General features: G+C 39.8%; 1 protein-coding gene across 1 annotated transcript in view; it reads right to left on the bottom strand.

The window, feature by feature from the left end:
- Positions 1–980: 980 nt before the first annotated feature.
- Positions 981–15,859, bottom strand: part of GLP2R (glucagon like peptide 2 receptor) — a 40,368-nt gene continuing 25,489 nt past the window's right edge. Inside the window, exons 10-13 of the mRNA XM_074922038.1 lie at positions 11,562–11,650; positions 9,853–9,991; positions 3,454–3,495; positions 981–1,316 (exon numbers count right to left, since the gene is read on the bottom strand). Coding sequence (XP_074778139.1) covers positions 981–1,316; positions 3,454–3,495; positions 9,853–9,991; positions 11,562–11,650 — 606 coding nt within the window. The remainder of the gene's footprint in view (positions 1,317–3,453; positions 3,496–9,852; positions 9,992–11,561; positions 11,651–15,859) is intronic.

Below are 15,859 nucleotides of genomic sequence, written 5' to 3'. Positions count from 1 at the left end.
AGCTGGGTCATGTTCACAAGTTTGGAAACTGGCTCATAGAATATAAACAAACTTAATTGAATTTCATAGATCTCTGGGTGAGCTGTATGTGCCAGTTAAAATCTCATCATGGCTCTTGTTAAAGGCTGGAAGAAGGATTTCACATATTCTTGTGGTGCTGACACAATTACATGTCATCTTCCATTTCAAGTCCCTGGGGAGGAAGGTGGAAGCACCACTTACTGATGATCTAGTTTGTCCCTTGGGCCACAGGTAAGGCAAACCTGCAGATGCATCAAAATCTGTGGCTTGTGTCGAAAAAATAGTGAAAACAAGAACAGGCAAAGAAAAATTGTAACCAGACATTTCATAGGGGCACTTTCAAAAGAAAACATTTTGGTCTTTCATTTCATAATGACATTTCCAGCACTAAACTTTAAGCGAAGATGCTCAAAAATGCCAGCAAAAGGTTGTTTCTTCCTAAGCTTTTTTTTTTTTTTTTTTTCCTTCCCTCCAGTACATATAAATCCTTTCCTTTTGCTTAAACAAAACGTGTTTGGTTTGGTCTGAGATGGGGGATGATTTCAATCTGCAGAGAGAACTCTTCTACACGCATATCTCTATCTATGAAACACACCTATGAAAGAGAAAAACAATGGCAGTCAAGTATGGATGAAGCTTCTGGGACACAATGTGTGTGTCCAGAGTCTACTTATTTCCAGAGTACATCCTGCTCCCCTGTGTACATCTCTTTCACTATCAGTTATCTTCCAGACTGGTCAACTCAAAGCATTTTTTGATCTAGAAAACTTCTTCTACCCCAGCTGCACAGCTTAGCAACATCCCAATCGACATTTTTGTCAGATCAAGAAAACTGGGACAATTGAAATACTAACTGCTTCCTCCTTGCATTGCACATCCCAGAGATCTGTACAATATGGAGGTGAATGTCTTTCAAAATACTGTGGCTGTTGAAAGGGACTGTCCTAGTGGAGAGCTTTCTAAATCTCGCTTTCTTCGAAGACTTCCTCAGTTGTCTCTCCAGTGGTGACTTCTTCGCTGCTGTCTGACATGCTTGCCCGTGGACAAGATGGGAGAGTACATCCCGGCTCTGGGCTGAGATCTGTCCTCTGCTTCACTAGCACCTGCTGGAGCTGCATGTCCCAGGGCTCACTTGCCTCCAGGGACAAGTGGTGTTTGCTGCCCAGGTGCTGTTTTTTCCGTTTCTGTGAACATTTCCGAAGGTATTTTATGTTCTCCCCAAGAAAGCAGAGCTTACAGCCAAAGGGATCTGCAAGCAGGAAGCGTGACCACTGCTTCTGGAGCTCTGCTTTCACCTGGGAGGAAAAGAAAACAGTCTGTCCATGGTGATGTCTTGTGACCACCCTGCAGTCCACTGTCCAAAATGCTAGCTGTAAAATGAGAGGGACTGTGGAAGTGCTGAGCTTCCTGCCCCTTTGGGGTGCACCACACACCTGGCAAGGTTCTTGTGGTATAAAAACAGATTTGTTTGCCAAGTCAGTCTTAAGACTCTAACATAACTCTAACTTAGGTTTTTCCTAGCCCCTGAATCTCTGATACACTGTGATCTTAATGCTCGTGTGTGTGACAGCTCAAGTGACCTCCATGTTTATAACCTGATGAAGTGAGGATGGGGAAAGCCCAAGGGCTGTGGAAATGAGCACCATGCAGCTTTGTTGGAGTGCTGTGCTTGGATATCATCTGATTTGTTTTGTTAAAGCCTTTTATCTGGCAGCCTGCCTTAAATCCTCAGCACTGAGTGTGCAGCTGCCTTGCATCACCCACGCCAGTACTACAGATGGAGGAGGAGGACATGCCCTTCCTCTAACCACCAGGCCCTTTGGCCAGCAATCTCAGCTGGACCAGGAGGTAAAAGGCAAAAAACCACTTTTAACTGCTGATGAGAGATGCTGGCAGTTCTGTGCCCTTCACAAATGTTAGAAAAATGCTCCTGTATTGCAGACAAGTGCCAGGTCTCTTTTTTATTCAAGTAGTTCAGAAATTGTTCCAGGTTCCCTCATTAAATATTAGGAACCTATGGCCTACCTTTTTATAAAGCCTATCTTGTTTGTTTCACTGGTGCCTTTAAGAACATGTCCAAACTTCTGTACCTTTTTCAGTGCATTGTGTACCATGCCAGCTGGCGCTGCCAGGCTCTGAAGTGCTACTGACACCTGGTATGTGTCTTTTTATTGCAAGTAGTGGAGGTCTGCACCCTGATGAAACATAAGGGCAGTGATATTCAACTTATAAAACATTTAAAATTAAGTGAGATTAATTCCACAGCCTCCATAGCATCATTTTCTGAGGTAGCTTGTAACAAGTCAGTGTGATAAGGCAGGGGTAGCGTGCAGCCGTGACGGTGATGAAGGCACTGGGTTGTATATAGCCAGGAGCAGAGCTAGTAGATCAAGAGAAGTGATTGTTCTCCTTTACTCAGTAACTGTTAGACTACCTCTGAATACTTCATCTAATTTTGGGCCCCGAGTAAAAGAACTGTGTTGATAAGATTGAACTTAGCAGCAGCGGTCAGGGCTGAAGCACTTGCCCTACGAGGACAGGCTGAGTGAGTGGGGCTCAGGCACGCTGGAGGCCCTATGAGGAGATCATTGAGGAGATGGAGCTGGTCACTCTGCAGAGGTGTTTGGTAGGGACACAAGAGTGATCATAAATTGAAATAAAAAAGGGAAATTCTAACAGAATATATGGAAAATATATTTTCTCCGGAGTACAGTGAAGCACTGGAACAAAAGACCATAGAGGTGGTAGAACCTCTGTCCTTGGCGGGGGTCAGAGCTCAGCTGGACAAAACCCTGAGCAACCTGCTCTGAATTCAGTCTTCACCCTACACTGGGCAGCAGCTTTCTGTGCTGCCGTGTCCTTGCGTAAGAGCCATCATGGATCTGCCTAAATCCTGGCATGGAGCAAACTGAACCCCCAGCTGTCCCTTGAGGTGTAGCAGGAGTCAGTTTCCAGACAAGGAATACCCCCACATGGAGCTTAGGGATGTCCTGAACAATGCATGCACTAAATTATTTTTTAACATCTTGCTGTCTAAAATATTAAAGCATCCCAAATTTGGTTGCTTTACATGGACTTCAGGAGTAAACTAAGAGAGGGTTTAGCCTGGCCAAACATGAAGTCTGGGATTCCACCTGATTAAAGGAGCGGGGTTTACAAAGCTGACCATAAACCCCTACTGGTATTTCAGACACCCCAAGGTATCCATGACTTCACAGCTGTAGCTACTCAGGCTTCAGCAGAGATACTTTGCATTTGAATCCCAAAGCTGTGAGAGGTCTTGCTGTTCTCTTAGTACAAAACAATGAGACCAGTTCAAAAGAATGCATGCATGCTCGTGAATAATCAGAGCTAGTTAGTGTGTTCACCCTTCTTGGTGTCAATGTATTTTACTAATCAACTGAAAACTTATCTCATAGCATTGTCTCTTACCTCTCCATTAGCAAAGCAGTATAAAACTGCTACAAAAAAGCCCTGCAAGAGAAACACAGTAAGAGGAAAAAGTTAGTGTACGGGAAATACCTGAAGTTTTAGTTTAAAGATGACATTAATGTTAAAGCCATAAGTATAAACAATGCTTCTTAATTTTCAAAAAGAAAAGTAGTTGCCTTTATTTACTTATTATTGAAGTACCCATTAACTAGTTTTCATATGGTGCCTTAGCAAATGTAGGGCACATTTGGTGCAGATGCTGAAGAACAGAGACTATAAAACCTAGTTTGCTCTTCCATGTGATCTTCATTTTGCTACTACATAATTTTTATTTTCTTTTCAAACTACTGCTGTTACACTGTGGCTGCTGATAATTCTCAATATGGTAAAACAAAAAAATGAAGCCTGGGGTCTCATTATCCATGTGCTTATTTGAATATGCAAATGAGACTACTGAGAGGGATCTCATTTGGGTGCTTTTTAAAAATTAGTGATATATTATGTGATTAGTGCTAGTTTAAGGCTCAGCTGTAATAAGTGTTATGGCTATTTTGACTTGCCATTTTTCCTTTGAAATGGATTTACATAAGCACATTTAAATAAAATCTAAATTCTAGAGATAAAACTTGCTTTAAACCAACCCCCAAATTACTCTTTACATTATCCTCCTCTCTGTCTGTATTTGATCTCAGATCAAAACATCTTAAATGCATGCATCTCAGCCTAAGAGTCTGACACAGATATGTGGATTTATTACCGTTGCTTCAGGAAATGCATTTCTTTTGGTATGTCTAAACATATCTATGACACAAGTTCTGATGAAGAGAACAAATACTGTTGACTATCAGTCCGAAGGCAATGTTCATATCACAAGTAAAAAGCTGTCATAACCATATATATAACACAGCTGACATCATTCCTTTTCATACTCATACTTTTCCAGAAATGTTTCTGTTTTTCTCAGAAAAGCTTAAAAAGAAATTCACATACACAGCAGCTTCAATGTTTTTTGTTATATCTAGCAGTAATCCAATGCATTTTGAGCCTGTTGTAGTTTTTTAGCAATCTAGAAAGGTTTGGAGCCATTAATTCCTTAAGCATATGTGCATTAGGTATGATAAGGAACAGTTTATCTGCCACTGCAGTAGAAGCGGGGGCAAGAGAAATAGCAGTCACGACTGCTTTTTCTGTATATTTTTTTCTACTGTATTTCATGTTTCACCTGGCTTATGGTAGCAAGATATAGGTAATTTTGACATGTCATTTAACAATGTAAATTTTAAATACTTCTCTGCATTTGAATTACTTTGCAGAAATATGTAAAAAAAATCACAAAATATTTGGTTGTTAGAGTCTATAACAGATTATATTTTACTATGGAGATAACTTTTAGAATAGTACATATAGATGAGTCAGAAACCATGGAGCGAGTTTCTGATAAATAGAACCAAATTTAACAGCTTAAAGACCAACTTTTTATTCAGGACTGCTTCTATACCTGGAGACAGTTTTCTTTTTTGGGTGAAAAGTCCATGAAAATATCTATGTTGGGTGGGGTTTTTTGTGTTCTGGGCATGAGCTCTAAATTTGGCCTCACAGGCACCACAAGCAGAAATAGGAACTAACCTACATGGTGCTGTTAAGTCCTCTGACTTCTAAGCCTCACAATACCCAGTGCCAGAAATGTCGAAACTCACCACATTAGGAGAGGACTTTGTGAATATTAGTGGCACCTCTGTGCTGACTGTGAGCTTGTAAATCCCTATATGAACTTATGTAAATCCCTATATGACTGCTGCTGCAGTATCAGAACATGAAGTCACAGGCAGAAGCACTGTAAAATCATACCAGAAGGTGGAAAATTCAGTTGATTATGCATACTGATGTTCATTTGATATCCTGCTTTCTTTAATGCTTCCTCACATTCCTTTTTTTTTTTTTTTTTTTTTTTTTAATACATGGAACTTAATACTTAGAAATCCTTGCCATCTGACATGACTGCTAAGGCATACATTCTTAAAATAATCACAGTGTGACGGAAAAAGAAGAATCGGAAGTACAGAAGAAATATTCAATAGCATAATAACCAATAGGAAAGGATAGATGCATGCGCAAGCCTCACAACTGTTCTTCAGTTCTATTGACAATGGCAACATGATAAATTTCTCATAAATAACTGGGTCTTATCCACCAGAAACCAGTGTTTTTTTCTGTGGCTAACAGTTTGTATGCACCAGTGAGCCAAGAGGTTTAGATTGCTCCACTTTGTAAAGCAAAGAAGCCTCCTATGTACAGCAGAACTGTTATTTAGAATTTAATTTTGTGCTCCTTGAAAATGTTTGGGTTAAAACCTCCAGATGAGATCCCAGATGTAATTGTTTTTCTCTAACAAAACAGTTTAACTGCTTTTAAAAACTACTGAGAAGATTTACAGACTAAACAAAAGTAATTATCTACAGTTTATGTGCTTTTTTTTTTTTTTTTTTGCTAATCCCTCCACAAATAATGCTGTAGCTAAAAAAGAGAATCTGCAATAAACATTGTCTAAGATTTTGGGGTATTTTGAAAATATGTTTTGCTTCTAAAGCGTGCCATGTAGCCAAGCGCATGCATGTTCCTCTGAAAGGAATGAAGTTTGGGCTTTCTAGCAGGGATAAGTAAGCTATCTTCTATATCATATTTCTTTGTACAAGCTCATAAACAAAATTTTCACTTAAAATTATTCTGTGTTTCTTAAAATAACATCTAGACCACTACAACCTCTCCAAGTAAGGATATGTCTAACTGAGGAACATGTACTCCAACACCGTGTCAGCAGGGCCCCCTAGGGAGGTGGCTCTGAGCGAATTCTCTTCTGCCTGCCTGGACATTTTTCCCCTCAAGATGTAGTGGAAATATTTAATTAGAGCATCAATAACAGTGCCAAAACACTGATGCATACATATGCCAGAGCACTGGTTAAAAACAAGAATGACCATAAATTGTGAGAAAAGTGCAATAATGCTTTGATGACTTCATGTCCCCGACTGAAGAATAGGGCAGACAAACATCAAACTAGTGAGTTAGTGAGTAGTAAGGACTCTAGCCAGAGACATTGCTGGATACCTCATTAAAGAAAGGAGACCTGGAAACTGCTGTCCTTGCCTGACCAAGAAGGTCAAGACAGGAAGACAAGGACAAAGGACAACTTTTCTAAGCAGGTAGTTTAAGAGGAGTACAACCTCAAGAAGTCATTACTCAGCAACTCTACAGAACACAGATTGAAGCAGACAGCAGTACTTTGTGCCTACAGATTGCCATGTCTAGTTCCTATCCTTTGTAAACTGGAGAGTAGTTACAGTGAAACACATGTACACTTGTGCATAAGCTGCTCCCTGAGAATCACCATTTAGTTTCAGTGGAATTCAGACTGTTTAGGACTGGCCGTTGTAATGGAGTGTGTGTCCTTCACACCTTCATGCTTGCAGCCAAGATATGAGGGCATGGAGCTGCCAGACCTACACTCTCATTCCTTTGCTTCTTCATTTTTTCTTACTTATGTACCACTAAGGCAGGGTGACTGAAGGGCAGTCAAGTACAGAAACATCTCTAAAACACTCTGCTGAATGTATAAGTGAGCAACTTCTTTTCCGCCTGCAGCTGCTAGTCTGCTATCTGTTCCACCCACGTGACTGCTCTGACTAATTTTCTCCTAGGTCTAGAAGCCTGTTCATGAGTACAGTACTTTTTGTGAGTGTACATATATGAGGCCATAGTGTCATTTTTCAGATATGGTGAATGAACAACATCCTTCAGGGAAATGGAGCCCAAACTTTGCATGAGGACAGACATTCTCATATCTATGATTTTTTGGGGGTAGAAAAGCTTCCTAACAGACATTTCAAATGGAGTATTGAAGGAATGAACCTAGTTTGTTACTCTTTCACCTGATAAATTGATGATTCCTGAAACGCCTAGTACTTTCAGAAGACAGCAAGAAAGCTCTTTATCTGATCAGGAATGCTAAGTTGCTACCTGGTTTACCTTGTGTCCCTTCTGAAAGAACTAAATATATGGGAACTGCATCAAAAAGAGAGTCTCTTAAAATCTTTCTTAGAATTTATAAATGGAATCCCACAAGGACTTGAACTTTATTCAGTCTCCTTTCATAATTATTTGTAACCAAAATGGGAAGAATTCTCCTGTTGGTCAAGCTGAAATGATTACCAAGAGGAAAAATACCTCCCTGTAGAGATACGGGAGGAGTAGACATGAGAAATATGTTTACAGGTGTTGACATTGTCAGACTTAAATCTCGGGAAGCATGAGAGGAAACTGTAGAAGTGATCTTTTTATGGCTGGGAGAAAATACTACAAGTCCTTTAACCACTAGGAACACAGCAAATATAAGCATCTAAGGGTTAAGAAACTATATTCAGTGGGGAGTTAAGTGCTGTGACTCAAGGTTGAATGCTGAGGCAGGTGAAGGATCGGGCCCTGGGCACCTAATCTGGGATTTACAATAGCCCAGTAACTGGAAGCTGGGATGTAAAGCAACCAAGAAAAAATGACAAAGCAGAAAATGCAACTGCCCCAGTTATTCCTTGCATGGAACTAGACACCTGTTCCAGTTATAGTCAGTAAGTCAAAGCTCTTTTCTTCAAAGGAGGAAAAGCTGGCAGTTGTGATATAGCCCATATTTTGCTCAATAACCCAGAAGTACGAGAAATACCTCGTGGCTCCCCACAGGCAAAGCCGTGCCCTAGAGTAGTCACTTCACTAGCAGCCTCTCTGTATGGAGGCACATCTGCACCTTCTCTTGAATCAAGGCAGGTTAACATTGGCTACTGCCATGTCTCTTGAGGCCATGAATGGAAGTAAAGGATGAGTAAGGGAAGTGCTGAGATTGTTCTACTCCTTGCTCCTCTGATTAATTTTCACATACCCTTTTAAATCTATAGTTATTTAATGTAAATGGTATCAACATTCAGGGGCAGGTGCTGAGGGCTCAGTGTCCCTTTCTCAGCCAGCTGCTCTGGCACTAAGCCACAGATTTGGTTTCTCTTTCATCCTACTTCCTCTCAGTTCATTTTGCATCTTTGCTTGCTGGTTCACACACCTTTGTTTGTGCAGGAAATCTGTGTAAGCTTTCTTGGGCCCTTCCCTGGAACAGGTTAAACCATCTCCTAGCTGGGACCTGTGTTGTGTCCATTTCTCAGAGAAGCGCACTAATCAGGGGGCTAGTGTGAAAAAGTGGACTTTTCTACTGGTGCCTCTTCACTGAAGTCATGGTAGTTGTGCATGTTTCACTTCTGATGCATTAAGTGCTTTGCTGAATTTATACTTAAACCCACAAGAGACAGAAGCCCCAAACTGAGGTCCTCAAAACTGCATCTCAGATGATATCTTTGATGCCTATATGGAGGCCTTAAGTATGTAGGTTTCTGAAGTATGTAGGTGTAGTTTTGGCATAAAAAATGTCTGAGATTTTCTCTAGACTTGCATGGAAGTACCTCTGTTACAACTCCTGAACAGCACACAACTCAGGTGAGTCATGGCCCTGACAAAGTTCTTCTACATGTCTTCAGTGCACTTGCCTGAGGACTTCAGACTGGTAGGCATACCCAGAGCGCATCCTCTAGGCTGGAACCACACACAAAGCAGATCCTGCTTATCTTTCACATGCTTCTCCTCACAGCAAATGTTTTAACTCTGCATTTTTCTCACAGTATTCATATCTGCATCTCCTTTCATCCAACTGCCCCAAATGCCATGTAGTCTACATTCTAGTAGATAAAAAGTCCTAAAAGGTAAGGACTGCCCCACAAGCCCTCTGTGTCAGTGATGCACCAGTCGTGAAGGGACAGTCCCAACTACACAAGCTGAAGTGAAGCTGGTCCTTGCACCTCCTGATACAGTCTTGATTGGGGTTTTTTTGTACAGTGGCACAACAATAAGGTCCTTGTAGCCTGTTTGAAGTATGCTGGACATGTACTGTGCACTGAAAAAGATGAGTCCAGAACAAACTCTCTTCTCAGTGTGACTGCAAAGTCAATAGATCACCTGAAAATCTTAAAAAAAGCCATCCAGTACTTTTTAAGAGTTAGCTCATGTGAAACACATATTTTAAATAGAACAATTTAATCCTGTTCTCGTAACAGAGGTCTGTGATGAACTGTTACCCACCACCAAAGAACACAAGATACACTGTTTTTGGAGGTGTCAGACTCATTTTTTTGGTCTTTGGGACTACCATATTTTAAATATGCAGTTTGTGAATTCTTTGTCTTGTCACTGTAATAGTGTATTTAGAGACATTATAGGTTAGAGCATAGTATTATATAAGAATACTGTATATCTGTGGTATCTCTAGGTAAGCAACATATATGTGGATCTGTGACCTCTAAAGCTAGTACTTACATGAAATGAGCTCATTGTCAGCTGAATGATAAGCCTTATATGTCTTGGAAGTCCTTCCACCTGTTCATCAGTGATGAAGGTAAATACAAATTCGTGGATCCCCAACAGTGGAATCAGCACAAGTGTAGATCTTGCCAATCTTAAAAAGAAAATGTTTGATTATAGTATTTTTTCAGCATCCTTGGTGCAAAAATCAAAAATTCAGCTACAAAGAAATGACTCCAGAAATATTCCTTCAATATTCTGACTCTGGAATGGAATTTTATGATTTTGAGGACAAATTCTCAGATATCAGTTTTGGAGCACACTACCAGAAAAGTCTGTACAGGAGGAAATCTTGGCTTTGGGTTTAAGGTGAAAACTTAGGGACAAACAATTGAACAGGAAGAATGCTATCATCAAACTTATGCTTCTAGGTAACAGAAAAATATTTACATAGCTAAGTACGAGTGATCTGTTAACAGGGGATTTAGACTTTCCTATCTGCTGAAAACTCTATGTAGCTGCATAGAAAGTTTCTGCAGTACTGTTGGCAGTCATCTGTTTTTTAAAAAATGCAACCAGCATAATTTTTATGGAAGACAATCTTCTTTAACAATCTGGGAACAAGTTTGCATGGATGAAAAGAGATCTCAAAAGAAAGTAAGTTCTGAGGAAGACTTGCAATGTGAAGAATAGCTTGAACCTTTGAAACTTAAGCAAAATTATAAGCAGTAGAAAAGATAATATAACACAAAACAGTAGGCAATGATAAATACAGGCATTGCTGTCGGTCATCACAATGTTTGTGTGGCAACCTGGAGAATATACCCAAGATCTTTTAGACCTTGAATGTCAAGAGAAAGTGTAAATACGCTTCTTGTTAGGGATTTAATACTGGGATTTAATAAGAAGTTAGTAGCAGAATTTCCAACTGCCCCCACCCCCCCATACCCCGAGTCCTGTTAAAATAATTAATCTTATTAAGGCAGGACTGTAGTAGCAGACAGGGATTCAGAATGCTTTGATTAGATACTAAGAACTGTAAAGAACTGGGATGTGGAAAGCAATTAGCAAATACCCAGATTTCCATTGATTTAACTGCAGTTTTCACTGCACCTTTAGCTCCTTGCAGAGCAGCCTGCCCTTGCTGTTCCTTGTGCAAAGGCCAAGTACAGGACTTTATGTAAGACATGATGTGCACCATTGAGACTCTTGCCAGGAGAGCCCACATCAGGGCCTTCAATAGTGCAGGCTGAGGATAATGTTCTGATTTGGGTTTATAAGATCAGGCACATTCTTGAGTCAACTGTGTCTGTGTCTGTGAAAAAAAGGTAGATCAGAAATGCTAATGTCACTTAGGAATGTCTCACAAATCTTCTACACCTCCTTTTCTTTTGAGGACATTTTGTCACACTCAAGGAAAAAGTGTGTCACAGCAGTAGAGGCCAGAGGTGTACAGTGAGGACACCTGAGAGCAGAGTTTTTACTGCATTGCAAAGTCCTTGAGAAAAATGCCCATAATACTCAGCACACAGACATTGATCTGCCTTTACCTCTCAGATATGAAAATGTTTGTGGAGCCTGTTTCCCCAGGTGGATTTCCTGTATCATATTCTGAATAGGTGGTAGGTAAATGTATAATTTGCAAGAGCAAAGTGGCAACATTCTGATGTTGTGAGAAAAAAAAATAAATAAAAAGGTCTGTGATTTTGTTATTTATTACGTACCTGTATTTGTAGTCATGAAAGCTCATTTGCTGAGCTTTTAGTTTGGAAATCAGCATCCTGAGAATTTTTAAGAAGATGCCAAAGTTAACCTTGAACGAAAATATATATGGGTGGGTTACAATAAATACTACGACACTACTCATATAGCATGCATAAAGAAATGTGAAAGTGATATTAAACACTTGCAAAACCTGTCACTGAATAACCGGAATGCAGTTGTGATCAGGTTGGAACAGAAGCAGGTTATTGCCACAGCTGTAGCAGAGAGCACAGAGCAGCAGTGACAGACTCTGCTGGTATCGACTCTCTGTAAATGAGGCAGTTTACAGAGTTTATATTCCTTTAGGTCATACAGCTCTTCACCAAACCATGACAGGTAGGCAGGATGTGGTTAAAAACAGCAATGATTGCAAATCTTCAGACGAAGAGTCTCTAGACAGTCAGACAAGGAAGCCCTGGGCATTCTTTTATGAATAATTCACTCCTTTTTGATAATTAAATTGTGCTGACTTGGCGAAGACCAATCTGCAAATATTTCTTTCCTAATGAGGCCTGCAAACGCCTATGAGTCCTTAACCATTTCACTCCCACAAACCAAAAGCCCTGTGCAAAAAGGATATTAAGGTTGCAAAGCTGAAAACCTTAGAGTTGCCATATTCAGCCTGATTTACATATATGTTATGATACATGATGTTCCAGTATGTCCTGGTTTTGTCTGGGACAGAGTCAATTTTCTTCCTAGTAGCTGGTACAGGGCTGTGTTTTGGATTTAGTGTGAGGACGATGTTGATAAGACACTGATGGTTTTGTTGTTGCTAAGCAGCACTTATCCTAAGTTAAGGATTTTTCAGTGCCCCATGCTCTGCCAGCAAGCAGGTGCACAAGCAGCTGTGAGGGAGCAGAGCCAGGACAGCTGACCCCAACTAGCCAAAGGGATGTTCTATACCACAGAACACCCTGTGCAGTGCAGAAACTGCGGGGAGCGGGCCGGCAGGGGAGGATTGCAGGTTATGTGGGGGTCAGCAGGTGGTGAGCCATTGCGTTGTACATCACTTAACTTTTCTTGAGTTTCCTTTTTCTCCCTTTTTGTTACATTCCTTTTTATTACAAATATTTTTATTATATTTTATTTCATTTTAGTTATTAAACTGTTCTTATCCCAGTCCATGAGTTGTACTTTTTTTCAATTGTCTTTCCCCATCCCAGTGGGAGGGGGGAGGAGTGGGTGAGTGGCTCTGTGGTGCTTAGTTGCTGGCTGGGTTAAACCATGACACAGTACAAATTATGTTTTAATTTTAACACAGAACCCTGCTTCCTCATTTTGGGAATGGACATTCAGGATTACTTTCCTTCTCTTGATGTGTAGGTATTACTGCTGCAACCCTAGTTCTTGTTCTTCAGAAGGAATCAAACACTTTTCATGCTGTTTTCCCCAAATGTGCACAGATGTATCTTTAAAACATCACAGGGTGATAAGTGAATATTATTCCCTTTAAAAAATAATAAAAAAAAAAGACAACTAAAGCATAAACAGATGGAAGTCCACAGTGCAAGATCTCACCAGTTACAGGTGTTTTGATTTGATTTTGTAGAGCAATCAAGATCAACAGTGTTATTGAGAGTATCATACTTGTTACTTCAGCTGCAAGCGGAAGTGCTCAACCCTTACCCCATCAGCTGTTCGGACATTCAGAAAGCAAAACCCAGAAATTAGTTGCCAGTTGTGATATTTTGCCTAGCATTGTATATGAACTTGGGGACAGAGGTGGAAATCAACTTTCTGAGGCAGCATTGAACTACCTTAAGCTCAGGTTCATTATTTTTCCTCATGAAGTGCCCTCATCACTCACACATCTGTTACTAAAGTGCATGTCTTGCAGCCTATGCTTGCCTGCTTTTTTTTGCACCAATAGTTCATCTTGTGGGCATTTCTTTGGACAAGTTAGGGAAGCTATAGTGCACACATGTACAAGAGTTACCTTTAAATGGATGACTGTAATGGTATTTCTTAACTTTTAGAATTTGACTTCTTTTACTATAATTTATTGTTTTTAAAGATACAAAGAATTCATCATAGTCAACACTGAAAGAATCTTCAAAAGTAGAGCTAGCAAGCATATTCCATCCAAACTTTTGCCTGGAAAATTTGGTTTATCCTAAAAATTATTTTCCATTATGTACTTCTGTTTTTCACAGAAAACACTAAAACTTTATTGAAAATGACTGCCACAAGACTGAAATATTTTTGTTCTCGATGTTTCATAGAAAAGACAGACTTTTCACTAAAATCTTTCACTATGTACAAGAACTCTTAATACCTTATTTCTCACCTAATGTGGGACAAATGAAACCAAAAATGGCACATGGAATTTTTAAGATCAGCATTAAGAAATACATCTGTCATAGTCTCTTCCAGTTCTCCACCACCAAGATCAGATAATCACTTCCTTTGGAAGTATTCTGAAATTTCTGGAAGGCAATAATATATATAAAAGTGAGGTGACATCATTCTTTTCCAGGCTGACTGCTGCTCAAGAAATAGCAACATACAAGCTAGCGTGGTGCTTTCCCCATGATTCTTTAAATTTTATTTTAAAGAAAACAGGACTGTGTAATAAGGTCCAATAAGATAAAGGAAGAGGGAACTACAAAGTTAGCATTTCTGATGTTTTGCAATAAAAAGGTTAGGAACTTTTGGCCTGTACACCCACATATGCCCTATGAGGACAGAGTCCAGCTGCAGTACCTGGGTTTTATAATCCATACACAACCATCATTATGTAGGGCTGACACACATTTTGCCAGTGGGTTTTAGATAAGTTTCTGAATTATATTCAAGAACGGGATATTGTGAACATCCTGTCTTGATGTTCTGGTGATCTGGCTCTCAGTTTCTAACCCGTTCATTTCTGCCCACTATGCATTTCTCTTGTCTCCATACTGTGGCTGTCCATCTATCCAATTTATCTTGCTGAGCATCCTCTTAATTCCTCTTCACCACTCTTTACTCCTCTTCCCCATTTTCAGTTCCATTCTCCTGCAGTCTGCTATGATCCCTTTTGCTTAACCTTCCAATTTCAGTTCTCATTGATGCCTTCCCTGCCTCTCTCATGGTATCAGTGGTGGAGTGGTGTTGATGCTGATCAAGACACTGAAGGAATCTCCCCACCTTCATCTCCACTGCTGGCCACCATCATGTACACTGACAAACTGGATTCTGTGATATCAGGTCTGCACATGCATTTCCTGTTTGTCTTAGAAGTAATTTCCAAGTAAGGGTCACTCAGTGTGATTCCAAGGAACAATAACAGACAGAATGGCCTGCAACCTAACACTAAGAGGATGTCTTAGTAATTCAGAAAGTTTATGGCTCCTTGTAAAATGATCATTTGTATCAAAATGCACAGGCAAAAAGTGATGGGTGAAGATATGTGAGTTCCTTCACCACTACAGGGACTCAATACTACAAGACTCAACAGACAGGCAACCAGGTTTAAGAAAGATATCCCAGAAAGAAGCTGAGCCTGCTTTTCTATACACATTGCTGGGAGGTGAAATAGCTTCAACTGTCCTCTAGCTGCTGCTTGTTCTTCTGTAGAAAGATGTTGATAAAGTCCAACTGATAATGCTGTATCTTTTACACTTTTTCTGTATTTTCTAATACTTAATGACTATAAGAGCTGATAATGATCAGAGGCTACATACTCACAATAAATTAAACTGCTGGGGCTATCTGAATCTGTGAAATAGCACCAAGCAGAGGATCCCAAAATGTAATAGAAAAAAATCAAGGATTAAAAATTATGTTAGAGGAATAACATATATGTGTATCTATTTACATATAAATCTAAGGTGACCTCTCTTTTTTCCAGCCTTATTTAGAGTTATTTTTGAACAAAAGTTTATCTCTCCTGTCACTTTATGTCCACCCTAACATTTCTGTGTATTGGTCTCTATTAGGAAACTATAGCTTATTTGTTCAAAAATATCAAAGGACAAAACTGGTACTAATTACAATGGAAAATGAAGGGAAAAAAAAACACAGGAAAAAGTAATTTCCCCTAGTTTTGGGTGATGATGAGAGGAACCCTCCAAGTAGTGACATGAACATCTGAATTAAGGTTAGAAATTTATCTTTAGAAATTTCTTTATATCTAGTCTGAACTTTGTATGTTACAGCTCTTGCCTATTTGCTACTACCCTTTTGCTGTACCCTCCTGGGTCCATATGACCCCGTTGTTATTACTACTGAAGACAGCAATCGGATCTCCTCTTAACCTTCTCTTCTCAAATCTGAA

The sequence above is a fragment of the Athene noctua genome, chromosome 18 (genome assembly GCF_965140245.1).
Source record: "Athene noctua chromosome 18, bAthNoc1.hap1.1, whole genome shotgun sequence".
NCBI classification, from domain to species: Eukaryota; Metazoa; Chordata; class Aves; order Strigiformes; family Strigidae; genus Athene; species Athene noctua.
This window is presented reverse-complemented; position numbering and strand designations above follow the sequence as displayed.